Here is a 27,033-nt window from a genome sequence, read left to right on the forward strand (position 1 = left end):
AACTTCATGTAATATGTGAATCATGGGAGATCCATTGTGCCACAATCCCAGTCTCTTCTGCCGTAGGCTCAGCACCTTTGAAAACTAGCCCATTGATTTCTTCACGTCTCAGTTCTTGGTCTATAAAAAGGGAATAATACATTTCCTTTCTTCACACTTTATCTGTTTTGTCTATTTAGACTGTAAACTCTTTCAAACAGAGACTTTCTCTAACTATGTGTTTATGCAGTGTCTAGCAAGGTAAGCCCCTCACAATAAATAAATACATATAAATAAATACAAAATAGTAACAATAATAATACTATAATGGACAATCATGCACTGGCTTTAATCCTGTTTTGGGGGAAATTGTTTATACTCCAGAATCAACAGTTAACATACAAACATTGGGCCTGTTCTTTCTCTCAGGTGTAGTAAATAGCAAATCTAGAACAGGATCAGGCCAGTTATTCTGAGTGTTGTGATGACATCCTTTGGTAAACCCAGTGCACTTGAAAATGGAGAAGCCTTGACCTGCAGTAGTTTCAGGGACCAGTGTAGCACACAGATGAAAGAGGCACTGAGAAATTTGGTAGGACAGTCAAGGTTTTTGTAAAGGCTAATGACAAAACATTATTTTATAAAATACAGTGTGTTTCCCAATATCTGGAATTATAATAATGCTGCTAGGGTTTTTCTTCTGAAAAGGAGATTGTCTTGTTTTGCTCTTTTAATAATATTATGAGCACTCTCAGCAATATTCTCTCACATGCTGGCAGTTGTAGAAGCACTAGTCAGGAAGGAGAGATGACTGAAAGAAAGCTGCTAAAATGTTATTGTTATTAATATTTATATTATCATAACACCTAGGAGCCCATCTTACGGGCCCACCCACACTGAGGTTCAACAGAGTTAGGGAACCAAGACCAAACCAGTTTCTAAACACTGGATAGGCTGCATGGATGGCAACTGACCATATTAGAACCCTGATTTAAAATGTATTCAGTTTAGATGAAAATATATTTTTGAAATTATTTTAAACAGGGTTCCCAAAGTCTGTCTAAAGATTAGTGTTGGTAGGGCTTAAAACTGCTGCTATTTCTTGCATAACAAATTACATATGATAGGAAATGAAAATGTTTTGTTGTTCATGATACAGTTAAAACCATATTAATTTCAGCTTCATTGAAATTACAGAGAGAGAAAAAAATGTTGCCAAATATTAAGTGAGAATAGAATAAAGAGGCTCTAATTGTGCAAAGCAATCCATATAGGCAGACCCTTAAGGTGCGAAAATATCTTCAGCTTTCAAAAAATATATCACAAACTATGGCAGGACTTTGCAAAGATTCAGACATGTGATTTTCCCATTGACTTCAAAGAGACTATTTAGTGTGTGTAAAATTAAACATGTACAAAAATAATTGCAAGATCAGGGCCTAATGGCTTGATCCTTACAAGAACTGAATGCCTGGAATATGAGCTCAAGATCAGGCATTGAGGGATCAATCCTGTATTCCTAGCCATCCAAAACTGCCTTTGAAGTCAATGCAAGATTAGCCTACAGATTACAGAATTGGGCACAAACAACAGATTTTCAAATATAAAACTAAAATCCATTATAAAATTATTCAGTATTGTCCTTTTAAATTACCATAAATGTTCTCTTTCAAAGAATCAGAGCATATCAAAGCCTTGATATATTTTTGTACTTAATGACTTTAAAGAAAAAAATTCAAGCTTTTAAATGTTTGATAATAATCTGCTACAATGTTTTCAGCCTGTGGGATAAATGTTATATTCCTAGTCTCTTTCTTTTCTTTTTTGGATTAAGTTATTATTTTAATTTAAACCATTCTGAATGCTCTAATTTGATCTAGCACTTGACATTGTTTGCACAGGCTTGGAACGGTATGATGACTTTAGTTAAATGTTGGATTAAACGCTCCAGAACAGTAAGTGTCACCTTCCCCAACCAATGTGGAGCAAAATACGGATGCGAGGTGACTACCTGCAGTTGAGAGTAGTTCAGTGTTTTATGCCCCAGATAATCATAGGTAGGTAGAGCTAGACTGGATCACCTGGGTCATTGAACCCAGTTCCATGTTATTGCAGACGACCCCCTACAATCTCGTGCATAAATCTATCGAGGTCCGTCCTTAAATTAGTCATGTTAATCCTGGCACCCTCCGCGAATAGCAACGATGGTTGCAGCTGCGGGGATGACAGTTTGTGCACAGACGAATTCATTGAACACAGATCTCCCAATAGCAACAACTTCCATACAGGCAGGCTCACCCCGGGCTGGGCGCCGTGACCATACAACACCCATGTCTCCTGATCAGCAGCCACCCTTCAATCCTGGAGGGATTTACGAAAACACCTGCAGCCCTTCGTCCTACACCGCCGCCCTCCCCGCCACAGCTAGATTCGAACCCGCCGCTAGAGCCTTCAGCGGGGTCCGCCTGCGCTGCCGCACCCAGCCCAGCCACCAGCCTGCTGCTACTGGTGTAGAAATGTTGCGCATGCTCATACATCCTCTCTTCGGCCCCACTCTCCTATGGAATGTTCCATTGGACAAAGAAGAGGGAGGAGACAAGCAGGAAAGGGGTTAATCTTGGGGTTGAAGACGAAGATCAGATCCTGCATCCAGCCTGCCGTCATCGCAGCTCTGGGTGTGTCCGGCTCGGATGGCGCGCAGCTTCCCGGTCTGCCTTTTGTCCCACCCCTTTAGTCTCCCAGATTGGTACATCCCACCTCTGTCACACAGCCGACTACGGATGCTGGGAAGGCCTGGTGTGACTGGTCCCTTCCCTCTCCTTGGCGAGCCCGTTTCCTCCCTGCCCCCTCCCTCAGCTGGCTGCTCTCGTCAGCGCTGCCAGCGTGGAGCCGGCTCCCAGTCGGGAGAAGGCGGAAGTGCCCCGAGGGGAGGAGGAGGAGGACGAGTCGTACCCGAGAACGCGCCTGGCCATGGAGAGCTCCCTGGAGAAGGTCTGTGGGTGCGGGAGGGGCAGGGCTGGGGGAGCCCGGCGCGAGGAGGGGAAGAAACGTTGCGGGTGTGTCTAGTGTGAGGGGGCAAAGGTGTACCTGAGTCGGGGCGGCGGCCTGATCCACGGGGGGGGCGGGGAATGTTTTGCTAATGCAGGTTTGTTGCCCCAGAGGGGATATGCTTCTCTGCGGAGAGGTACTTGCTGAGTAGGTCGAAAGTGCCTGCTGGATAAGGGGGGAGAGTCCTACTGGTTTTCAGAGGATTATTTCACAAGCCATAGAAAAATGCCCCCTCGTCTGAGAAGCTATTGAGCGCTCAGAGACAGGGCCTGCAGGTTTAAGGTGAATGGGGGGAAGGGAGGGAGGATTCTCCCCGGCCCTCTCACCTCCTCCCTGCAACTAAATCTAAATAGAATAATGTATTTATAAGCAAGAGGACAGGGCTCATCTTCCATTCTTCCCTCAACAATGTACATTTGAAGAAGAGGTGATTGACGTGGTGACTATCATTCAGTGTTTTGTTGTTCTGTTCCGGGTATCAGATGATCTGATATCACAGGGCTCTTTATGGTGTCCCAGAACTACCTAGCCCTTCTCAATGGAGAAAGGGTGAGTGACATTGGTCTGAACATACTCCAGAAGGGACCACCTCAAATAAGAAATCATCACATAGTCCTACCACAGGAAAATATCAGGAAACCTACCTGGAGATCATGTAAAAAACCCCAAACAGAACTTGTGTCTCTAATATCCTGAGTCCAACATCAGTGGTATGACATTGGTATGAGTAGTCAGTTCATGTCGTGAAGCACTGAGTCACAGACAAAACAAAACAAAAACAAGTCACATTGCTTAGCGCTCAAAGCACATGTGAATCTCCTTATGTTTTGAGATACTTTTCAGGATTCCCCCTTTGGGAATATATACTATGCACTTAAAATGAGGTGGACCTTGTTTCCTAAGCATGTTGATTTTGAACAGGATGATGGAGAGAATGTTAGTTAATCCCTTTCCCCTTTCTCACTTTATGGTTTTTCCCCCTTCATGCTTCTTGTTCTGGTGTCCAACACACTGAACACACAAGCCTGGATCCTGTAAAACCTGTTAGAAAAGCCTATGCCCTCTGTTGCAGTCTTTAAGTGAGTCTCTCTAGAGAACTAGTCCAGGGTAACACTCATGGTAGCATGTACACCACTAAAATACAGCAGGTGCTAGAATGGTAGCAGGAGATCTGCTCTACAAGTCATAAGGAAGTAATTGTATTATGTGTTTAACCAGTAATTGTATTATGTGTTTAACATAATTGTATTATGTGTTTAATCATTCATTTTATCAACATTTTTTACATATCAGTATTAAGAATATTATATATTTTACATGTGGTGTTTAAGAAAAGTAAGTTTAGGCAGTTTTTCTACTGCTACATAATATATATACACAACACTGTAACTTTGATACTTCAGTTTTATACTTGTTTGGATATCAGTTAGGTGACTTTGAATAAGATGTATTTTAAGAAATTAAATGGTAGTAAAAGCCAAAATGTATCTTTGTGGTGTTTGTGTTCATTTCCCATAATTTGACTTGATTTTAATATTTGTTGAGGAGAGTAATATTGTTTTGAAGGGTATGCAGTAGGCCTGGAAAGCTCAATGTATTTATTCCATAGTGCCAGCAAAAATTACAGCAGTTTATCCTGGTTCTAAAGGATTTAAACTGCTTGGGTGAGGTTTAATTATGGTTACTAACGTCATCTGTTTTCTGTCTGAGGCCATTTAACTGCATAGTAAACTATGCAGTTATTTAATGAATGTGACATATTATGGAAGAAGTTTTCTTTACATCTTATAAAGTCAGTATCTGACACTACTGACAAACCAACTGAAAACTTTTTTTATCTTGTTTTATTATGCTACCACAGTAGAAGCATAAAAAGCATAGATTTGGGGTTAAATGTTAAAGGCTGCCATAAGGAGAAGGTTAGTGTTCTTCTATATTTGTTTTTAATGTAAGGACTTTTAAACTGAGAAAAAACATCATGTTAGAAAAAGTGTTAACTACTACAATGTAACTCCTTGTGGAGGACCCTAAGATTACCCATGACAAGCCAGTTCATTTTTAAACATAACCATCCTGTACCCACATCATGGTCAAAATCATGTTTAATAATATGTGTTAACATAATTTTTTTTTTTTTTTTAGAATGGACTAGACTTAGGAGAGTAATGCCCTGATCCTATAAAGAATGTAGCATGTGCTGAATTTTAAGCATGATATTATTCCCAAACCCTTCCGAAATCTTTTTATTTTATATGTACAAAAAATTAGATACATATGGAGAGTCATATTCCAGACTCCTTCCACTTTTGCATACCTTGGGGTTTTTGCATGGTGAAAACCTTGCACTCTTTTACATGATAAAATCTTGATTTCCCTGGCTTAAAATTTGCTGCCCATCTTGGGAATACTTCCTAGTGTTGAGATAGGTAGAGAAGTCACAGAATGGTGGCTGAACAAGTTTCATGTGCTTTCTTTAGATGTAATGGTAAATAGTTGTTAAAAACATATTAGAGCTGATCAAAAAACTTTGAAAATTTTTGATGAAAAAGGCACATTTTCTGCTGTAAATGTTAACCAAAATATTAAATTATTTGACCACTGCTTACATATACATTATGGTAGTGCTTATAGGCCCCAGTCTTGTTTGTGCAGGGGACTATACAAACACAGATGAAAAAACAATCTTTGTCTCAGAGGCCGGATGAACAAACTTTTTTGAGAACTGCAGAAACTGTGTACCCTGATGCTGCATGGGAGAGCAGTACAGAGCAGAGCCTCAGACACAACACACAGAACCAGACCAATGGACTCTTGGTGTGAGCTTTAATTCCCCAAAAGACTGCAGGAGATTCTCTTGCATCTCTCACATGACACACACGGTGTAATTTGTATTAATTTTAACTAAGAGCCACATTTCCTGAAATGTTGTTGTTTGGAACCTCAGAATAACCTGGGGTTAAACTTGGAAACCTGCATTGGGTTTAAAAAGTAGTCCGGCTAACACAAATTTGTGATTTTTTTTCACTTATACCTTGATTCTTCCAACACTTTCCTCAAAATTTACCTTGCTAAAACTCCAGTCCTGCAATACACAGTTGGCCAGGTGCCTTTTGTGGGATTTTTGCCTTCCTCTGTTGCTTCAGAATACATGGCTCAGTGGTCTGTAAATATAAAGCAACTTCTGTGTTTAGAATTGCTCACTGTTTCCCTAAACATGGAAAATCTATTTTGGTTCCATGCCCAGCCTGTGATTTTTGACTCTTTTGTTGTTGCTGTTATTACCATGACAATTCTGCTAACTTTTGCTGAAAACTTGTGATCACAAATCTGTGGGTAAGCACTGCTGCATGTCAAAGAAATTATAGGGACCAAATAAATAAATAAATACACACACATATATACGTAAAAGCAAAAAAATTCAGAATGAGCTCTAATGATGAAGTAGATAGAATGTGGTCTTGGGTCCCCCCATTTCTCTGAAACCTGTTTTTTGTATACCTGCTTTGGGGGAAAACTTGACTTGGTCTAATGAATAAACCTTCAGGATAACATGACTTTAGCTGGGAAACAGATCAATGTTATGAACAATGCATCTTTTATCACTGATGATAAAACAGAGAGTACCAATTTTTTCTGAAGTTTCAAACAAGGCATTTCTGAAGAGAATATAACATTCTTTAATTAAAGTAAATACAAATACACTGCATTTGTCACAAATGATGCTTCTTTTTTTATGTTCACACTAACTATTCCTTTGTGAATATAGATGTTCTTATAAGTTGTGCTGAGCAGATCTAGGGTGAACTTCTGCCGGCCTGTCTAAAACTATACTAAAGTGTATCAGCCTACTAAGAATGTAAAATTAAAAAAGTGAACAAAAATGAGATATTCTGGCTTGACACACACTGATTTGTTTTTCACATGGCTTCAGCCTTATCTCAATCAGAAAATAAGATCTCTCACACGCCAATTATTGCCAAGGATCTGAGGCACCAACTACAAAGCTGGACACAGTACAAAGTCTTAAAGGAAGGTCAATAAAGGAAGGATATCTTTGCAGGAAATGCAGAAATAAACAAAAATTAGATTATCGAAGCATGATTTGAAGGAAACACATGATAAAAGGCAAAAGAGGGTATCAATAGGTGTTTTTGGTGGATTGGAGGAGAAGAGGCCCCAAACTGTTTAAAAATCCTTGATGGGAGAAGTGGAAGTTGAAAGCACGCAACTCATCAAGCTTCATTGCTGTTTGTTGTAACCCAAGCAGCTAGAGGGACTGTGACCTCGTATAAGAGTAAAATGCCTCTTATTGCTGGGGAAGGAATTGTGGCTGAAAGTAACAGGGTCTTCAGGTAGTGTGACCTGAAAGGGGAAATCCCATTCTGACTTTTCCCCCCCCAGTAGCCATGATGAGACATAGAAAAAGATAAGCATCTATGTCTGTGCCCTCCAACATGCTTTTATGACATAAGAATGGCCATACTGGGTCAGACCAGTGGTCCATCTAGTCTGGCATCCTGTATTCCAACAGTGGCCAATGCCAAGTGCTTCAGAGGAAATGAACAAAACAGGCAATCATCAAGTGATCCATCCCCTGTAATCCAAACAAAAGGAAGTATTTGGGGTGTGGGCATACCATGGATTTATATAGTGGCATTATGATATTTACTGTCTTATCTATCCTCTCCTAACATTCTGTTAGCTTTGCTGACTGCTGCTGCGCATTGAGCAGATGTTTTCAGAGAACTATACACAATAGCTCCAAGATCTTTCTTGAGTGCTAACAGTTAATTCAAGCCCTTTCATTTTGTATATATAGCTGAGGTTATTTTTTCCCAATTTGCATTACTTTGCATTTGTCAGCATAGAATTTCATCTGCCATTTTGTTGCCCATTCAGTTTTGTGAGATCTCTTTGTAGCTCTTCACAGTCAGCTTGGACTTAACTCAATATAATTACTTAGTTTCATCTGCACATTTGCCACTTCTCTCTTTACTCCTTTTTCCAGAAAATTTATGAATATGTTGAACAACACATGTCCCAGTACAGATCCTTTGGGGACCCTGCTGTTTACTTCTCTCCACTTTGAAAACTGACCATTTAGTCCTATCTTTTGTTTTCCATCTTTTAACCGGTTACCGGTCCATGAGAGGACCTTCCCTCTTATTCTATGACTGCATACTATGCTTAAAATCTTTTTGTGAGGGACTTTGCCAAAGGCTTTCCGAAAGTCCAGGTATATGATACCTGACTGGATCACTCTTGTGCACATACTTATTGACACCCTCAAAGAATTGTAATACATTGGTGAGGCATGATTTCTCTTTACAAAAGCTATATTAACTCTTCCCCACCATATCATGTCCATCTAGCTGTCTGATAATTGTTTTTTAATATAGTTTCAGCCAATTTGTCTGGTACAGAAGATAGGCTTACCAGCCTGCAATTGGCTTTTTTTTTTTTTTTTTTTTAAATAGGCTTTACGTTAGCTACTCTCCAGTCATCTGGTTCACAGGCTGATTTAAGTGATAAATATGAAATTGCTTACCACAGTTAGCAGTTTTGCAATCTGAGTTCCTTCAGAACTCATGAGTGACTTAATAATTGTTTCATTTATCAGTTTGTTCCAAAATCACTTCTTCTGACATCTCAATCTGGGCCAGTTACTCATATTTGTCATCTTTTTAAAAAAAAAAAAAAGGGGGGGGGGGGCTTGGATGTGGGGATCTCTGCCACATCCTCTGCAAAGAATACATTTAGTTTCTCCACAATGGCCTTGTTTTCCTTGAGTGATCCTTTCCTTTAGCACCTCGCTCATCCAGTGGCTCCACTGATTGCTTGGCAGGCTTCTTGCTTCTGATGTACTTAAATAAATATATTAGTTTTGTGTCCATAGCTAGGTGCTCTTCAAATTCTTTCTTGGCCTGTCTTATTATACTTCTACATTTGACTTGCCAGAGTTTATGCTCCTTTTTCTTTTCCTCAGTGGGATTTGACTTCCAATTTTTAAAGGATGCCTTTTTGCCTCTAACTGCCTCTTTTACTCTGCTGGTTAGCCAAGGTACTATTTTTTTCATCATCCTACTGTTTGTTTGTTTTTTGTTTGAATTTGGGACAGTCACTTAATTTGAGCCTTTATTATGGTATTTTGAAATAGTCTCCATGCAGTTTGTAGGCATTTCACCATTGTGAATATTTCTTTTAATTTCTATTTAATTAGCATCGTCATTTTTGTGTAGTTCCCCTATTTTGAAGCTGAATGCCAATGTGTTTGTGTGGCAGGAGTTCTTTGGCATTTTTTCCCTTTACAAGGATGTTAAATTTATTATATTATGGTTGCTATTACTGAGCAGTTCAGCTATCTTTACCTCTTGGACCAGATCCTGTGCTCCATTTGGGACTAAATCAAGAATTGCCTCTCCCCTTGTGGGTTCCAGGACATGCATCTCCAAAAAGCAGTTGTTTAATGTCTAGAAATTTTATTTTTACAATCCTTCCTGAGGTGACATTTACCCATTCAACGTGAGGATAGCTGAAATCCCCTATTATTAGTTCACACAGCTATTTTTAGCATGCTAATGCAAGTCTGTATGCTTAGGCTGGGAGGTTTGCTCACAGATGCAGGATACATGTATCCTTACAGGGACTTTCCATCCTGTGACAGGCCTTTCCACAAACATCCATTATAGGCTAATTCATGCAGCGAGTTCAAGCTTTTTAGAGACCATTGCCTAGTCTGGTAGGAACAGTATAATTACAGCTGTTCCAGGATGGGACCACTCTGGCAATACTACCAGCTTTGGTTGGACCAGATGCAGGTGTAAGGAGTTCTTACCCTTTGTCAACTAAAGGAAAAATCTCCTAAATAAATCTGCATTGAAAATCAGGTTACAGGTACATCATATTAAAAAAATGCAAGCAAATAGAGTTAAGGTTGCCAGTCTGATTTGAAAATTAGTATAGAGGTACAACCGATTAAATTGAATGATACTATAATCTTTCAGATTTGTGCTCCAATTCATTTGTGCCATAGTGTGAATTTAAGGACAGAGGGACAGCCTAAATTGAAATTTCCTTGCTCTTGACAGTTACTAAAACTAATATTAAAGTTTAGCATCTTGTTTTTGACTTCCCCTATAATTGATAGCTTAAGCGTGTTTAAAGGCCTCTCAGTAGAACTCTCAATCTAAATATGTGAATAAAATTACATTACATACTGTATGTATATAGTTTACTAAAGTTGAAGTGAACATTACAGTCAGGTTTTCTGTCACTTACCAAAACCTGTAGTATTTGGGGCCTCAGGAGAAACAAAGTTTCCTTCTGCTAGGGATGGTGTTCATATATCCGGTGTTGTGTCCCTGATTCCTCTATTCCTTCTTCCTATTGCTCTGTATTATTCACTATGGTAACATTAGATTTTTGGTGAAGATCAGAGCCTGTGTATCTGAAACTGAGCTGAATTTGTCACTCTAGTAATAGTTTCTATCCAAATGTAGTGGATAGGTGCTTGTCTGTCCCCCTCTGGCTCGGAGGGAGACCACTCCATCTCACTATATCATAGCGATTGCAGTCAGATAACCAATAAGAGTGATGTGCGGTTTAATGGTTCTGGTCCTCAGGCCAGGGTAGAGCAACCAGCAGTTTTAAGGGGCTCTGGTGCTAGGGCAAGGCAGTAATCAGTCTAGAGGATTCTGGCTCTCGGGCAGGGTACAGAGTGATCAGCAACCATTTCCACTCTCGCCATGACTTCAGGAGGTTCACGTGATAGATCTGGTCTTTCTACCTTTGGTCTGGTTGTTGAATTGAATTTGTAACCAGGCCCATTTGGCGAATTACTTTGTAGGAGCCCTGCCAGTAGGCCAGGAGCTTCCCCTCTTCAGAGGGGAGTAGGAGGAACAGCCAGTCACCGGACTTGAAGGTGTGAGTCCGGGCCCTCTGGTTGTAGGTCTGTTCTTGTACCTCCTGGGCTGCTCACAGGTTCTCCTTCACCAGCTCCCCAGCTTGGGCCATACATCCCTGTAACTGCAGGATATATTGCAAGAGCTCCTTGGCTGGTGACAGGGTCCGTTCCCAGGCCTCCCTCATTAGGCCTAACAGTCCTCGGGGAGTTGTCAACCATGCATTAGTTCGAAAGGAGAGAACTTCATGGAGGACTGGGGGACCTCTCTAATGGCCAGCAGTATTGGAAGGATCAGCTGATCTCACTGGTGGAGCTCCTGCAGGAGAAACTTACAAAACATCTCCTTTAGAACCCTGTTGAAGGGTTGGACCAATCCATCGGTTTGGGGGCGATAGACAGAGGTCTATAGCTTCTTGATCCCCAACAGCATGCAGACCTGGTCAGTGAATATTTCCTTGGGGAGTCTAACCTGGGCGAAGACCTTTAAGAGTTCTGTCGCTATGGTGCGGGCAGTGGTGTTCTGTAATGGGATAGCCTCGGGGAAGCGGGTTCTATAATCCATAAGGATGAGGATGTATTGAAACCTAGGACTGCTCTTTGGGAGGGGCCCCCCCAAGTCCATAATAACCCAGCCAGAAAAAATGGGCTAAGACCCAAGCCAGGGTCATCTCTTGCTCCAGATGGCCTGCTGTGGGGATGTCAAAGGGACGTTTCAAGATGGCCTGCCTATGGCACCGGGGGATGGCTAGCTGGGTCCGGGTTTCTTGGGTCTAGGGGTCCTGGTTGATGTGGTAGAGGCAGTTGCTGCCCAGCTCAAACTGGGACTACTGAGTCACTGGGGCTTGTCACTGTCCTGTTGATGCAGGCAAGCTGTTAGAGGACCCCACCCTCAGCTGGGCCTACAATTTGGTCACAGCTAAAGTTGGCTGGCAATGTCCAGTTAGCTTCTTCCTCCAGGCAATTCTGACTCAGCGCTAGGGTGGGTAGATCATTGGGGTCCCATCTTCAGTGATCCTCGTCATCTTCCTTGACAGAATGTCTCTAAGGCCTACCTGCATAGTGGAGCTTCGTGGTCTGAAGCACCTCAGCAAATCCGGCCAGTCTCGTCCAAGAATGAGAGGGTAGGCGAGTGTCGGGGCCAATTCCATGGTCATTATCCAAGTCACTCTATTTACGGCATCCTTGTGGATGCACTGGAGTCTTATCTCCCCAAGTGCCAGGTTGGAGTCAGGGGCGTGCTTTCAGTGGACAAGGGTTTGCCCACAGCCTGAGTCTGAGGCCAGTGACCCATATCCATTCCACCCCCACAGGAGTCGTTAGCTTCATGGTGGGCTGTCTGTGGATGCAGGATTCCCTCGTATAGACCCAGCCAAAGCTGCAGTGCATATCCAAGCATTCCCGTTGTAGGTGGCCAAAGGGGCCACATGAAAAGCAGGGCCTCAGTCCCAGGCTCACTGGCTGGACCCCTGTCTCTGTCAGGTGTCTAGGGGGACCCAGGTTACGCAGCCTGCCCCTATTGTCGGGATATCTGGTGGTTCCCTGAAAGCCACGTCAGGCCGGAAAAGGACATCGCTCCCCTGGCTATCCTGACCCTGGAATCCATGTTGCAAATCAGCCTTGGGCCTGGGATTCTTCTCTGGTCCTGGGGTGATTGATCCTGGGGTTGTGGTTTGGGCTTCTGCCCCAACGGGGTCTCAACAGCCAAGAAGTCTTTCATCAAATCAACTGCCACGCTCAGCGTTGTGGGTCTGTATCAGAGAACCCACGCCTTCCCTGGGGGCAGGAGAATGTGCAGGGCCATCCCTAGTGGAGTGTGGAGCCCGGGGCAGACCACACTGTGTGGATCCCCTGTCTGCCTCCCGCCCAGTCTAGGCACAAGCTGGGCCCCTGGCGGCAGCCACCACCCTCTCGCCAGGTCCCAGTGTGCAGCTGAGAGGCAGTCTGCAGCCTCCTGCCTGGTTTCCGCTCCCAGCCAGAAGGCAGGGTGCAGCCTTCTTTCCAGTTTGGCACAGGGCCCCTCAAGCTGTGGGGCCCAGGACAGTTTCCCTGATTCGCCCTACCCTAGGGATGGCTCTGAGGATGTGGATGAACTGCTCCATGGTGATTTGCTCAGCCACGTTGCTTGTGTAGCACTGCTCAGGTTGTAGCCACCACCAACAGGTGTCCTTTAGTTCCTGGGGCACAACCTGGGGCCAGGCATGTAGCGGATAGACCTTTCCCTGGAACCATCGCCAGAAGGTCTTCAAGTACTGTCCATAGTCTCAGGCCTCGTCACTCTGAAGCCCCCCATAGGCTACTTGAGTGGTCCCTCTCAGGTAGGTGGCTAAGAGGCTGGCCCACTGCTCAGGTGGCCATCCAGAAGCAGGCGACTTGTTCAAAGGTCATGAGAAAAGCCTCCGGGTCGTTTTTGGGCCCCATCTTAGACAGCCATACCAGCATCACAAGGACAGTGGGGGCCGTTGTTCCCCTGGAGCAGCGGCTGCTGGGCCCAGGCAGCAGGGCTGTGAGCTGCTGAAGGCATTTCTGCTGCTGTTCATGATGCTGGGCTCTCAGCTCCCAGAGCAGGTGCTGGTGCTGGGCCCCCAGCTGGTGCTGGTGCTGGCTCTCAGCCAGCCACTTGATGAGCTTCTCCAACTCCATCTTGGGTTTAGAGATGGTTGGGGCGCAGTTCACACTGGGCCCTTTATCACAGGGGTGGCTTCTCAGCCCACATTCTCCACTAAGTGTAGTGAGTTGGCAGTCATCTCTCCCCCTCTGGCTCCAAGGGAGGCCACTCCGCCTCGTTTCATCAGAGCGATTGGCTAATTCCTCTGCTATCTGACTGCAAGTAGAGCACTATGCAGTTTGATGGCTCTGGCCTTCAGAGCAGGGTAGAGCAACCAGCAGTTTTAGGTGGCTTTGGGCCTCGGTCAGGGAAGGGCAGGGCAGTAAGCAGTCTATGGGACTCTGGCCCTCAGGCAGGGCAAAGCAGTAACCAATACAGGCTGTTGGGCCTCAGGTGGAATGCTGCTACCTCAGGGGTGGAGTTGACAGTAAGGGGTCTGGGAACCTGAGCCCACCCTACCCCATTTGGATCCCAGGCCAGTACCCTGACAATGACAGAGGGCTCCGCCACTGTGTCATCAGGGATCCCACTAAAACACACTGACTTATATACTGACAGCAAAACTTGACTCAAGTCTGGTCTCCCTGGGCTACTTCCTACTGCAGTCTGGTGGTCAGGCTGTGTAGGTCCTCTGTCTCCTTGGGGTATTCGGCAGTCTGCAATCCTAGTGGCTCCTCTCCACATTCGGTCTCTTCTAGGGTCGGGGAACTACTCAGCTTGGTAGCAGAACCAGAGGCCTGCAGCAGGCCAGAGACATCTGTCTCTTTCCCTGTCCCAACGAAGCCGGAGGTCTGTCCTCTTGTACTTCCTGTCCTGCCTCTCCATGTCTGGCATGAGGGGCATGCCTAGCTTGACTCTGCCCCCAGAGAACCAAGAGTGGTCCCTCCCCCTCTTGCTCAGACAGAGGCCACTCTGCCTCACTACACCCAAATTTTACAGAAATTTTATGATGCATATCCCTTATCAGGATTTTTTCAACAGGATTTTGTATAAATTCTACATATAGAAATTTTTGTATACATTATATGATATTGCAACGGCTTATATTTTTACTCTACATACACAGGTTCATAGAAGTTGTAAGTGAGGTGTTCCTGGGGATACAGTTATGATTGTGAATAATAACTACAGTCGGGGTTGAACCATACCACAGATGCAGATACGAATTTGCAGCTCCAAACTATATATAGTGGGCCTAATTTGAACACCATTAACTTTCCTGAAGTTTTTCAATCTGGATTTCAAACTACCCTTCTCCTTCTGCTGCCTCCTCTTGTGCCACTCCTTTCTCCCCACCCCAAAAGACACAACCTGCAAGTTCAAGAGCATTTGGAATGAGCATTGGTTTGCTTGTTGACGATATAAGATTTGAATCTAGAGGTTTGCTCTTGGTCTATCTGTACTTCAACACACAAATATTTATTCATTTAGTATATTTTGAGTTGAAGATGCAATACTTGCTATTTGTCATGTAACTTTAAATCTGAGTTTATTCTGAGTAATTAAAAAGCAATAATTATACTGTTGGAGTATTTAGTAAGAGTGCATCTTAAAGACTTTCCTTGGGATTAACTTTTTTTTCTTGCCCCCCAATAATAGATGGTTGACCCCACTTTAGCAGAAATGGGAAAGAATCTTAATGAGGCCATGAAGATGCTAGAAGACAATCAAAGGTATCTACAAAGAATAATGGCTGCAAGAACAGCAGATGTGTGTTAGGCATGTAGATACTGATGCCAGTGTCTTTAAGCAAATGGAATGTTTTTTCTACTAATTCAAGGACAGATCATTATCAGATATTTAATCTCTGCCATATTCAAATCAAAGATGTTTCTTGACTGAGGGGGGTTTGTTGTTAATGCATATTTGCAGGACCAATCCAACACGTATTTTGTAGCATTCAGCCAAATCCAATCAACACACATTTTCTAAAGGTTTTGACTTGCTTTTGGCATGTGAATCATGGCTCCACAAGTAACTTTTACTTCAGCCTTACATGATCTGCTGACAAAGGTTTTCACAAGCCTTATAAAGCATAGTCTTCATGTTTTTTCTCCTAAGGAAAGTCAAATCAACAACTCTTTTTATGGCCAGCCTTAATTAATCCTTGTTCGTCTTGTTGGCCTATTTAAACTGTATTCAGTAATTTTATCACTTGTGAATATGCCAATATATATTTTAGCATCAAACTGCACTAGGAATTTGGTGCAGTGCAACAAAAAGTAAAAATGTAAGTATCTCTCTTTACTGTATTTTTAAATTAGAAAAATGGAGGAAGAAAATGAAAAGTATGCAAGGAAGGATATTCCTGGGCCACTTCAGGGCAGGTAGGTGAAAATGTGTTCTTCATATTCAGTGTACAAACTTTTAAATAAAACATGTTTGAATTAATTTTGCGAGGAACATATATACTATCATAAAATCTGCTCTCCTGATATATACTATCATAAAATCTGCTCTCCTGACTATTCCCATGATTGATGTATTTTATTCATAGATCAAAAAAATTACTTGCCCTATGTGAATAGGATTTTGTGTCACTGGTAGCTAATGAAGCATTAGTTGTTTGCAGTGTTGTAGCTGTGTTGATCCCAGGATGTTAGAGACAAAGTAGGTGAGGTAATGTCTTACATTGGACCAATTTCTGTTGGTGAAGGAGACAAATTTTCAAGCTACACACAGCTTTTCTTCAGGTCTGGTAAAGCCTTAGAGAAGATAATTTAATGGAGTTTTGTGTCTTTTTTACATAGCCAAACTTTTTGGAGATTTAAATCTGAAATACTGCTATCGGTGAGGTAGAGACACATATTCAAATATTTAAAAAATCATATTTTGAGTATTCCACTCTGTGTGAGGCACAAAGCACCATGTTTAGGAATATGGTCAGCCTTCACAGAAAACTACATGTCACTCAACATAACAACTTGAAAATTTACATGGTGTGATATGTGCGTAAAAGTGACTACATAGCATCTGAAAATTAAGATTTTGGCTTGCACTGTCATAATCTCTCTTCTACAAGAAGATCATTAATGAGCCCAAATGAAGACTACAGTTCACTTTCCATTCTGGTATAACATGGGTTTAACAGCAGAAGAATTTTGTGAGCACAACTTGTTTTCTTTAAAAAAAAAAAAAATAATAATAATAATAATAAAACTGGTATGAATCTGAGCTTGAACAGACTTGTAAAAAGTTGAGAATACTTTTTATTAGTGTAATTGTTACCTTTTCCATACTTTGATTATTTTTCATTTTATTAATATAGGTTTTAATTTGATACTATTTCAAGTTGAATTGGTGTGTGATGGCTTTTATTTTTGCATTTCTAGCTGTTTTAAGGCAGCATAGTACCAGAAATGGTTTCAAGAAATACTCTCTGTTCAATAGAATAGATATTTGTAAGTAATCAGTCTATTTTAGAGATAATCATGATATTACTGAGAGATGTGCTCAATTTTTTGAGCTTGTGATTGGATCCTCTGAGCGGGACATCTACTGGCAAAGTCTTTGCTACCATCCAGCACTCCAGTGCTGAACAATTGCTTAGTCAAGCTTGTCAGTCCAAATCCTCACATTTCAAGGGAGCGTCTGTGTGGGCCAGTTCCTTAGGCCTATTGAAATGCCCCATGCGTAACTCAGAAGGGCCTGGACTCATTGATACAGCATCTTTCCCACTATGATCCTGCTGTGTCTTGGAGATGGGTCGGAGACTCCTCCATTGACACCTTTCCCCCACCACCCCAACATTCTACAGAGCAAAACCTTTGTGTCTTGTTGCTAAACTGTTGTAAATTGCCTTTTCATTAGAATCTATATCCTGAGGTACTAGAATTGTTCATCTACTTATGGTTTTTCCTTCCCTAGTGGGCAAGATATGGTGAGCATTCTCCAGTTAGTACAGAACCTCATGCATGGAGATGAAGAGGAGTCATCATCACAGTCTTACCGGTAATGCTAATTTGCATTGTTCTATTTGGAAGATTACACTTGTTAACTATATTTGCTGTGATAATTTTTGAAGCTACAAATTGTTTGTACTTTTTGAAATTTTTTTATTAATTTTACATTTGCAACTGTGTTAGCTGTTTTAACTAAACCTTTGTTACATTATAGACTGAACCAGGAGAAAAAGTAAAATGTGGAACATATTGAATAGGAATTTTTTAAAATCGTCCTGATAGTAAATACTAAGTTAAACTTATGTAACTATCCATGACTTGGTGTTTAATGTTTTCCTCAGAATAGCCATACGCCTTACTGAGGTGAATTATTAAAAGCAGTTGCATGTAGCAGGGAATTATTCCTGGCCCGACAACTCAGTTTCTCTAAATTGTCCTCAACTTTATGAGCATTGCTTATGTTGGTTGCATTCTATGGAAGCCTAATTTTTTGACTGATTGTCAGAATTTTTAGTTACATCAAATATGGTATATTTGTAAATTACAAGTTGCATAGTATCTCTGGGTATGGATTTTTTTTAAAAAGCGGGGTAGTCTGAGCCCAGGTCTGGGAGCCACTTAGGTTTAATCCTTGCTCTGGCAGTGACTTATTTGTGGCCTGGGGCAATACATTTAACCTCTCTGCTTCCATTTCTCCATAAAATGGTGATAATATTTGCCACCATACCTGCACAGGAGTGTGGAAGATCAATATTTTGCAAAACAGTTTGAAGATTACAAATGTTATGTAAATAATGATTTTGAGGAAAGATGTAGTCTAAGCTTCCAAGTTTTGTAGTATCTACTTTCTTTTTTTGTGTAGACAAGGCCTAGGTATATGTTTAATGCACATTCAAATCCTAGTGTAGAAGACGTAGTTCTAGTTTCAACATGCTAGTAAGTTGAGATAAACTCTAGACTCCCCTTTAGGGTTTACCTCAAGCAGCTAAAAGGTTTCAAACCTACAACTGCTGTATCTTCAACAATTTAAATATGTTGGCTAAGGTGTTAAAAATTCAACGTTTCTCCTAGTTTGAACATGGCCCTTTTGTACTTCATTCTAATGTATATTTGAAGAAAATATTGCATGTCAACAAGTTCTATGGCAGTCTGGGTATATCCAGCAAAAGGGGAAAACATAAACCCATCATAATATGCATGACTTCTATTAAAGCTGACAGTTATTTTGATATGATGTTTCTGGTTTACAGACTTCAGAATGTTGGAGAACAGGGCCACATGGCTTTACTGGGACATAGTCTGGCAGCTTATATTTCAGTGCTGGACAGGGAAAGGCTAAGAAAACTTACAACTAGAATCCTTTCGGACACTACTCTGTGGCTTTGTAGACTCTTCAGGTAAGTCATGAATTGTTTATCATATACAATTAGATAGTAGAAATGGGTTTAAAAAAGTCTGAAATACAATTTATTATCTTTATAGCCTTATGCCTTAAATGAGTGGTATAGTGAAATGTCTTAAATACAGCATGCCTGTTTACAGGGTGGTGTTCTTGAAAGCCAAGAACTTGTCAATAATATACCAGTCATAAAAGTAGTTTTATAAGGAATTTACAGTGGCTTTAGGAGCCAAAGTACAATAATAGGTACACAGATGGTTGAATATCCATTTATGTAAGCATATATATGCTCTTGAGTTTTGTAACACCTTTTTAAAGAAGGTCTTCCAGCTAGCCTCTCATTGGTTCTGCCCTAGATTTAATTTAGTCTTTAAATATAAAACAGCTGAGGAATTTTCAGTGTAACGAGTATTTTAGCTGAAGGTCATCCTGAACTTGTAATTCAGATCCATAAGTGGAGGGGAAAGAAAAGTACAAGAAATACTTCAGGTGACAAGAAACTTGGTCAAACAGCAAGGTTATTTTCTTGTATGGCTTATTTTGGAGTAAGACTTACTCAAAATGCCTTAGTCTTGAAATATGCTGTATTGTATGTGAAAACAATGCATATCTTGTGCCAAAATTGACCACCTTGCAGACTAAAATTGAAATCTGGTTTCTGCTAGTATGGGAAATATTTCCCATTTGGTAAAGGAATAACTTTAGTGTGAAACAAAGCTTCACTGATATGTCCTTTAATGGTAATCTAAAGGTATTCCCCATCTCCACAGTTCTTGAGACCTGGATTAAATTATCAATCTTTTTTGCCCTCTGGACTAACTTGTTTTGGACATGTGAATACGATATGTTAATTTGCAGACAGCAAGAAGGGAGAAAGGGATACCACGTGGTGTTCGGTGGGACCCTTGACAGAAAGTTATGTTGACTGGTTCCAAAGAGAATGGCTTATACCAGTCCTCTGCCATGAAAGCATTGGCTAGTATAGTATATAGCTATTATATGCTGTATACAGTGGACGGCTAGATAACTGTTCTCTGCGCTGATGGACTTATAGTCTAGAGCACTGACAAAGACAAATGGTGCAACAAAACAGACCTATGCAGAGGTATGAGAAGCCACGAGTGTCTGCAAATGGAGTTTTAAAGTATTGAGATATTATAAAAGCCAAGGCAGCAAGGTTAGGGAAAATGAATGATACCTCAGGTTGTTGATAAGAACACACACCAAAAATCTGAAGGGAGCTTGAACTTAAATCAAATTTAGTCCAGAACTATTTCACTTTAATATCACACAATTTCTTCAGGTTTTGCAGGTTCCTAATGGGAATCTTTTTCTTATGTGAAAAGGAGATATTGTCCATTAGAGTTCTCATTATCAAATCATTTGAGCCTTCCTGTAGGAGGAAGGAATGGGACAAGAGCTTTTCAGTAAATTAACTGATGAAGAGGTAGAGGAAATAATGTAAACTGATCCAGCCATAGATCTGTTAAAGTTACAGATTATCCCCCTCTCCATATAGTAAATGAAGGCTTGTTTTAGCTGTGTACCTACAGTGACAAATGGACCTTCTGTAGAGCCAATATAATCGGAACTCTAGCTGGTAGAACGTAAGATGAATGAATATCTGTATTTAGCTATTTAGTAAACTCTTGTATGAAATTTTTTAAAACCTTACATGGATACGTGTCTCAAAGATGAGATGCAAATGGATTAAGCAGAAATCCATCTATTTGACAGTTTATGTATTGGGGGTCCTAATAGCCAGGCTTAGAGGAGCAATTGGTCCCATTCTGACACCTAGTATGCACTGCAGCAGTGATTTCATATCAAGCATGAACACCTGCTGGACCTTGAAACAGGTGTGTAGGGTAAGGTGAGTGGTATATTTGGTTTTACAGCTCCTATATGGTATATCTCAGAGTCTATGAATAACTTTTTTTTTAAAAAAATGTGCAATACTGTTTCTAAAAATATGTTAAAATTCAGCTCCAGCAAATTTTCATGGCTACCATAAAGCATGATGGAATGTCATTCATTAGGAGTCATTTGGGTAATTTATGGTGGGGCTAAATGCAAACTGAGGGATAGACTGAGCAACTCTTAGGTCATTGAGGGCTGTTGACGTACATGTTGGACATAAATAATGTAGCAAAAATCCACTTCCATGTCACTTAATAAATCCAAACCTTACTCCTGTTGTCCCTTCATTTTAGTTAGGTGGCTGTATCTTCTTACAGTGGAATTATCATACCTTTGTTAGATACCTAATTCCACTATTGTCACTTCTTGGCTATTAAACATTATTATGCATATCGCTGCTGAAGCGGAGTTCAGAGAGAGAGAGAGAAAATCAAATTAACTGCAATACAGATTTGTAGTCTGGTAGTCCAACTTTCCAGGAATTAGACATGGCAGTGTACTAAATAAACTGCACTAAATGGCAGTCTGTATTTCAAGAGTGCTAAAATAGGATATGAGTAACCTTGGGTATTACGGATTTGCTTGGTAGTGGCTTCATGCTAAAGTTTGCAAGATCCTGTCCACATTTAACTCTATTTAAAAAAAGTATTTCATTCTAATTTTACAAGATTATGCTTTGAGACTGCATCATATTTGCATCCTCCTCACTGATTCTTATGATTCTTGCAGATGTGAGCCATACCCACTTGTTGAGGTTTATTTATAATGGAATTTTTAAAAAGTGAAAAATCTTTTCTGTTCCTCAAATGTTTCCAGCTCTGTTTTATGATCTGGGTGGGGGCTGCACTCAGTGCCTGTGCATATAAGTGGAGAAAATATCTTTGCAAACTTTGAGGATTTTAAAGAGTGGTTTTCTTGCCCATGCCCCCTCATCTACTTTGTTGTAACTGTAAATAGAACTGGAATGTAAACTAGGTTTCCATAGTTACTAATCTTGGTTTGTCCCAGCATAGTTTACTGTGCTCTCTTTTATGCTTGGTAAATACATTTATTCTTATCTTTTTTTCCTTTAGCTCTCCAAAAAACAATTCCCCTGTTTATTAGAATCATGATCCACTGAATTTTCTTCTTTTTCATTATCTTTGTCTCCTGGAGTCACAAACTCCTGTGATAAAACAATGTCTCTAGATTGGATAGGGGAGATCAAATTAAAACCCTATAAAACTAGAATTAAAGATTTTCCCTTCATCTGATTTCTATTCTTGGCTTAGTTTTATTTGTAAGTAATGATCTGGGGTTGGATACAGCTTCTAATATAATGAGGAGCTAGAACATACTAACATATAACAGCACTTAGCTACTCTTGTTTCAGATGCTATTTAAAACAATAAATGTAATACAGCAAGGACAAAGCAAAGGATTGGAAGCAAGGACTTCCTGAGGCCTAATCCTGGCTCTGGCCTTGGGCAAATTACTTAGCCTTTCTGTGCCATCAGTTTCCTATGCCTGATGGTTACACTGATGTACTCTTCATAGAGTATTTGAGATAGAAAGCACTTTTATAACTGTTCAATATTACACACAATCACTAAACTAGGGCTGTTTTTGTTGGTATATATTTAATCTATAGTTTATCTTACAGGTATGAAAATGGGTCAGCTTATTACCATGAAGATGATCGTGAAGGTCTCTTAAAAGCCTGTAGGCTTGTTATTCACTCTTGCTATGAAGACTACACAGTAGAAGGATTCAATGTGTTATATAATAAACAGCCTGTTATATACATTAGTTCTGCAGCCAGAACAGGCTTGGGTCAAACTCTCTGCAATCAAGTAAGTGGTTTAAGTGTAAAGTTTTGAGTCTTTGCTCCATGTGGAATCTTGCAGGCATCATGATGCCTAGTGGTAGCTCAGACTTTAAGACTGCAATCTAGAATCTCACAGACAGAAGCTGGTATGTTGCAGTAGCAGCACACTTTTGTGTGCGTTGTTAGGGGTGGGTAGTGAATTGGTGGCAGATTGCCTTTCCATCCTTGTTGTAACTGGAGGCTCCTTCACTTGTCTCAAGTCTAGAGCATCCACTCCGATGCTCTCAGTGAGGCTTTTCTCCAAGTTTGCCAGTGATGCTTTGTCAACCAGAGAGGATCTTTTTGAGCAAAATGAGGTTCTCTGACTCCCAGATGGCTGAGCATGCTGTGTCTGCAGCATTCCTATTTATGCATTCACATGGCCCTCATCATCATGGTATCTGAATGTCTTCCAGATTGTTAAATAACAGAAATAACCACCTCCCCTCTCTCTTCCTTCCCAACCTGTAGAAGAAATAGAGTTTATAGAATTTGTGCGTGCATGCGTGGTGTGCACATTGAACTTGAGTTTTCCCATACTCTCCTAATGGTCCAATGTTTTGGCTTTTTTTTTAGTTTTTTTAAGAAAAAGTTCCTTGACTCTTCTAAATATCATCTTTTAATCAGAGATGATAACTGCTATATGAATAATTGATGAAAATCGCAAATAAGGTTGTCCTGAAGCCAGCCAAGGAAAGAGGAGAAACCATGCCCTGAAACCAGCCCAAAAATTGCAAAAACAAAATACAAAACATAATGTTAAAATTAATAAAGCAGTTTTAAAAACTATAAGATTCCAAAGCAATTTCAAAACAGAAAGAAGGGAAGCAAAGCCATACTGGGAATAACTAAAATAGCCCAGAATGAAGCTATAAGGGTCTAGTTCATGGTATTCATCTGGACAGCAAGATGTTGTTCTCTGATTGCACACAGTTTATGTATTCCAGCAGTGATGATGAAGAGTTCAGAAAATTCCTCTCTACAACTCTCACATCTGAAACAATTGCCTCTGTTCTTTTTTAAGGGTGATTGTTCCTGGTTTCATGTAGACATTTAAGTATAACATTCATTTTCTTTTGCACAACCAGCTTCTTGTTTGAAATCTTATCACTAAAACATTACTGAAAGATGTCTCAATTTACTGTTGAACTTGAATTTTTTCAAAGAACTTGGATGCAGAAAAATATTCCTAGGAAAAAGTATCTCACTGAATTTTTACTTGGAATAGCAAACTTGCAGGTAGGGCAAGTAAAAGAAACTTGTGTTTTTAAATTAAATCTTTTTAAAAAGCCCACATTATTTACAACAGCATGTTGTAAAAATACATGCAATATATTAGATAACTTGCATGATAATTTCTTGGCTTAACTCTGCTATGCAACAATAATATTGCATAAGTGAATATACATACCCCTTCAATAGGATTACTCATGTGCTTAAATGTTTGCTGGATTAAGGCCAAAGTGCTCTGCATTATGCAGGATTGGGCCCATTGTGAGCAGCCTCATTTCCCTTGTGAACTTTAGTGTTTTATCTGTGCCCTAAATGACACTTGTAGTGCAGCCCTATAGACAAGATACAAACTCTGAATAATGTCCAAATTTTATTTATTATCTACTTCCCCTTACACACATTAAAAGCTAACTGTTATTTTACAACTGTTTTGTTGCTTTACAGTGGTTCCACTTTCTTCCTTTTCTCCACTCTTAGTCTGATCATAAGTTCTAGCAGAAAACACATATTTAAAATGCAAAGAAAACAGCGGTGATAGAGCCTCTGTCACTGTGTTTGCTTCTTTCAATGGCTTTTTTTATTCCTCCTTGTATTTCTGTGAGCAGTTTAAATAAGTAAGATAAACCATGTGAATTGTTCAAATTCCATCTTTCTCCTTGCAGCTTGGGTTGCCCCTTTCGTGCATGTGCCAAGTGCCTTGTAACACCATGTTTGGATCCCAACATCAGATGGTAAGTTCTGGGTGCTGTCTTTTTAAACTGACATTTTCTTTTTGCTTTGCAGAACACTTCTAAAGGAATGATTGAGAATGTTGTTAGGAAAGAGTGGTGAATATTTGACTTTTTCATCCTCTGAGCTTTCTTGATGTAGATGTAACAGTACGTTGGCTATTAATTGGCCTTAATTATTTCTTAAAAGTAATCAAATCAGAAATACAGTGTAGCGCTAGTATCCTGACCTCTGTATTTGTCTGCAGTATGTATTTTGGTGCGGTCAGTAAGGGCTTTCTAGTTTGAGACCCTTGAAATATGTAGATCCACTAAGGTAAATTTTTAAAGAAGAAGTTTAGGCGTGAACACTAAACTTCTTTTTGTTGCTTTGTGTGATATTGTGGTGAATGATTAACGCTTTCCTTGTGTTTTAATAAATTCACACAGATGAAAGTCCATGGAAGCTTGTGTTACAGTAGCCTGATTTTAGAGTTCAAAGATGAACCCTAAGTATATTAGAACCCAATATAACTCCCATTGAATGCATGGAAAGACATTCTTAGCTTGTAGTATTGGAAAGTACTGTTGAGTCCATGCTTCTTATGAGGAGTATAAATTAGTTTCTTCAGCAGAATTATATTCAGTATAAGTTCAAAACTCTGAATTTACAAAGCGTCTAATGTATTTGTGCTGTATTTGACTTTTTACGTCATGGGGGCAGGTGGAAATGGGGAAACAGGAAATTCAGACAAGAAAGTATTAAGAATTTAATCAGTGGATCAGCTTTTAAAATGTCAAGATACTATCCTATGCTACTTTTAGAAACCCCAATTTTCCAGCTCAACAGAACAAATTATGTCTGTCTGTCTGCTGTTTTATATTTTTTTCTTATTGGTGACAGGATGTTGCTTTATTGGACAGACTGATTAAAGATGATATTGAATCTGGAAAGCTGCCACTGTTGTTAGTGGCGAATGCTGGTAAGTATCCTGAGCAGCTAGTAATAAAACTGTATCTTAGGATGGATGGATATTTTTTCTATCTATCAACTAGACCTTGGATTGTAGGTAAAACTGATGACTTGTGTTAGAGCAAATCATCAGTTTCTTGATACAGAATATCGTAGTGACTGCATAATATATAACTCTCCAAGAAGTTATTTAAATAAGTGACTTAGGATGAGATTGTACAACCTTTATTAACACTCATAAGAACTTACTCATAAAAATAGCTCTATTTATGTTAGCGGAGTGCTTGCATGACTTAGAGCTCCATGGTTTGTTCCTTAGTGAGCACAACTTTGCTTTTGAAAAATGGGATTCTGAGGCTGACTAAGAACCTTTCTATGGTGTTGAACATGACATTAACTTAAAAAATTTAAATGTTTTCTTAATGATTAATTGAGCAAAAATATAGTGAGGAAAGATTTATTCTTTTTTAAGTGGAGGTGGTAAGAAAGTGTTGTGCTTGTTTTTTGTCTTTAGAAATAATAGAGATGTTAGTTTTGGTTTTCTTTATTTTGGCAGAACTGTTCTTTGATGAATTAGCTGTATTGAACTTTTTCAGTTCTTAACAGAAATGCCTGAGTTTTTGAATGCTTACAACATCTAGTCTCCCAAGTACTTTTAATTAAATAGATATCAACAAAACACAGAGCTGTAAGTACCATGAATACCCACTTAATCAAGCTGAACTTCCATGGTATCAAATGTCCTAAGTGCACTAGCTCTCTCTCCAGTTTTTCATGAGTCCATCACAGAAGACAAGATCTGAATTGCCAATTTTTTTTTAAAAAAAAAAACCAAAAAAAAACCAAAACAAAAAAAAAAGACACCAAACTATTCCCCAACTCCCCCGCAGGTGACCTTTAAACAGTATTTGGAGTTATTTACTCACGTAGAACTAGAGTTATAGGCACAATAAAAGTTTATATGCTTGCAGACTTGCACATTTTATACTTAGACTGACTTTCCTTTCCTTTCCTTTAAATTCAGGTACACCCGGAGCAGGGCATACAGACAAACTTGGGAGACTGAAAGAACTTTGTGAGCAGTATAACATGTGGCTACATGTAGAAGGGTACAAAACTTGAGTCTTCTTTCTGTATAATTATGTTCACCAATTGAAACTTCTGATAAATGATGAAACCCATAATTCCATAGCTAACATACTCTAATGTCCACAGCCAACTCTGCATATTTTGCCATTATTAAATGTTTTATATGCTACTGTAAGTTTGCCACTCTACAAAATGTAGAGCCCTGCAGACTTACTTTTTGTTGCAAAGTTTATTCCTGTATATGTAATTACTCAGCATGGAGTCAGTATATGGATGTGAGTAGCTTGCCCCTCCTTTGAAGTGCTTGGAACCTAATTGAGACAAGACCCAAGATAACAGTTCACAGAGATTATTGAAGAGGTGAAAGGGGGATAGGGTGGTTAAAGAGATGAAATTTAGAGGCGAGGACATGGTGGCTAAGAAAACTGG

General features: G+C 40.1%; 1 protein-coding gene across 2 annotated transcripts in view; it reads left to right on the forward strand.

Annotated features, from left to right (window-relative positions):
• The first annotated feature begins 2,750 nt into the window (after positions 1 to 2,750).
• The window catches only part of PDXDC1 (pyridoxal dependent decarboxylase domain containing 1), a 51,460-nt gene continuing 27,177 nt past the window's right edge, over positions 2,751 to 27,033 (forward strand). The window contains exons 1-9 of one of the 2 annotated variants that reach the window (XM_067551071.1): positions 2,751 to 2,970; positions 15,135 to 15,208; positions 15,800 to 15,862; positions 17,403 to 17,486; positions 18,688 to 18,834; positions 22,399 to 22,588; positions 24,498 to 24,566; positions 25,447 to 25,525; positions 26,540 to 26,624. In XM_067551071.1, coding sequence (XP_067407172.1) covers positions 2,950 to 2,970; positions 15,135 to 15,208; positions 15,800 to 15,862; positions 17,403 to 17,486; positions 18,688 to 18,834; positions 22,399 to 22,588; positions 24,498 to 24,566; positions 25,447 to 25,525; positions 26,540 to 26,624 — 812 coding nt within the window. In that variant the 5' untranslated portion in view covers positions 2,751 to 2,949. The remainder of the gene's footprint in view (positions 2,971 to 15,134; positions 15,209 to 15,799; positions 15,863 to 17,402; positions 17,487 to 18,687; positions 18,835 to 22,398; positions 22,589 to 24,497; positions 24,567 to 25,446; positions 25,526 to 26,539; positions 26,625 to 27,033) is intronic. The other variant, XM_067551070.1, reaches the window with a different exon arrangement.

Source organism: Emydura macquarii, unplaced genomic scaffold (assembly GCF_026122565.2).
Source record: "Emydura macquarii macquarii isolate MOO-44397 ecotype Brisbane River unplaced genomic scaffold, CSIRO-AGI_Emac_v2 contig_1348, whole genome shotgun sequence".
In the NCBI taxonomy this organism is placed as follows: Eukaryota; Metazoa; Chordata; order Testudines; family Chelidae; genus Emydura; species Emydura macquarii.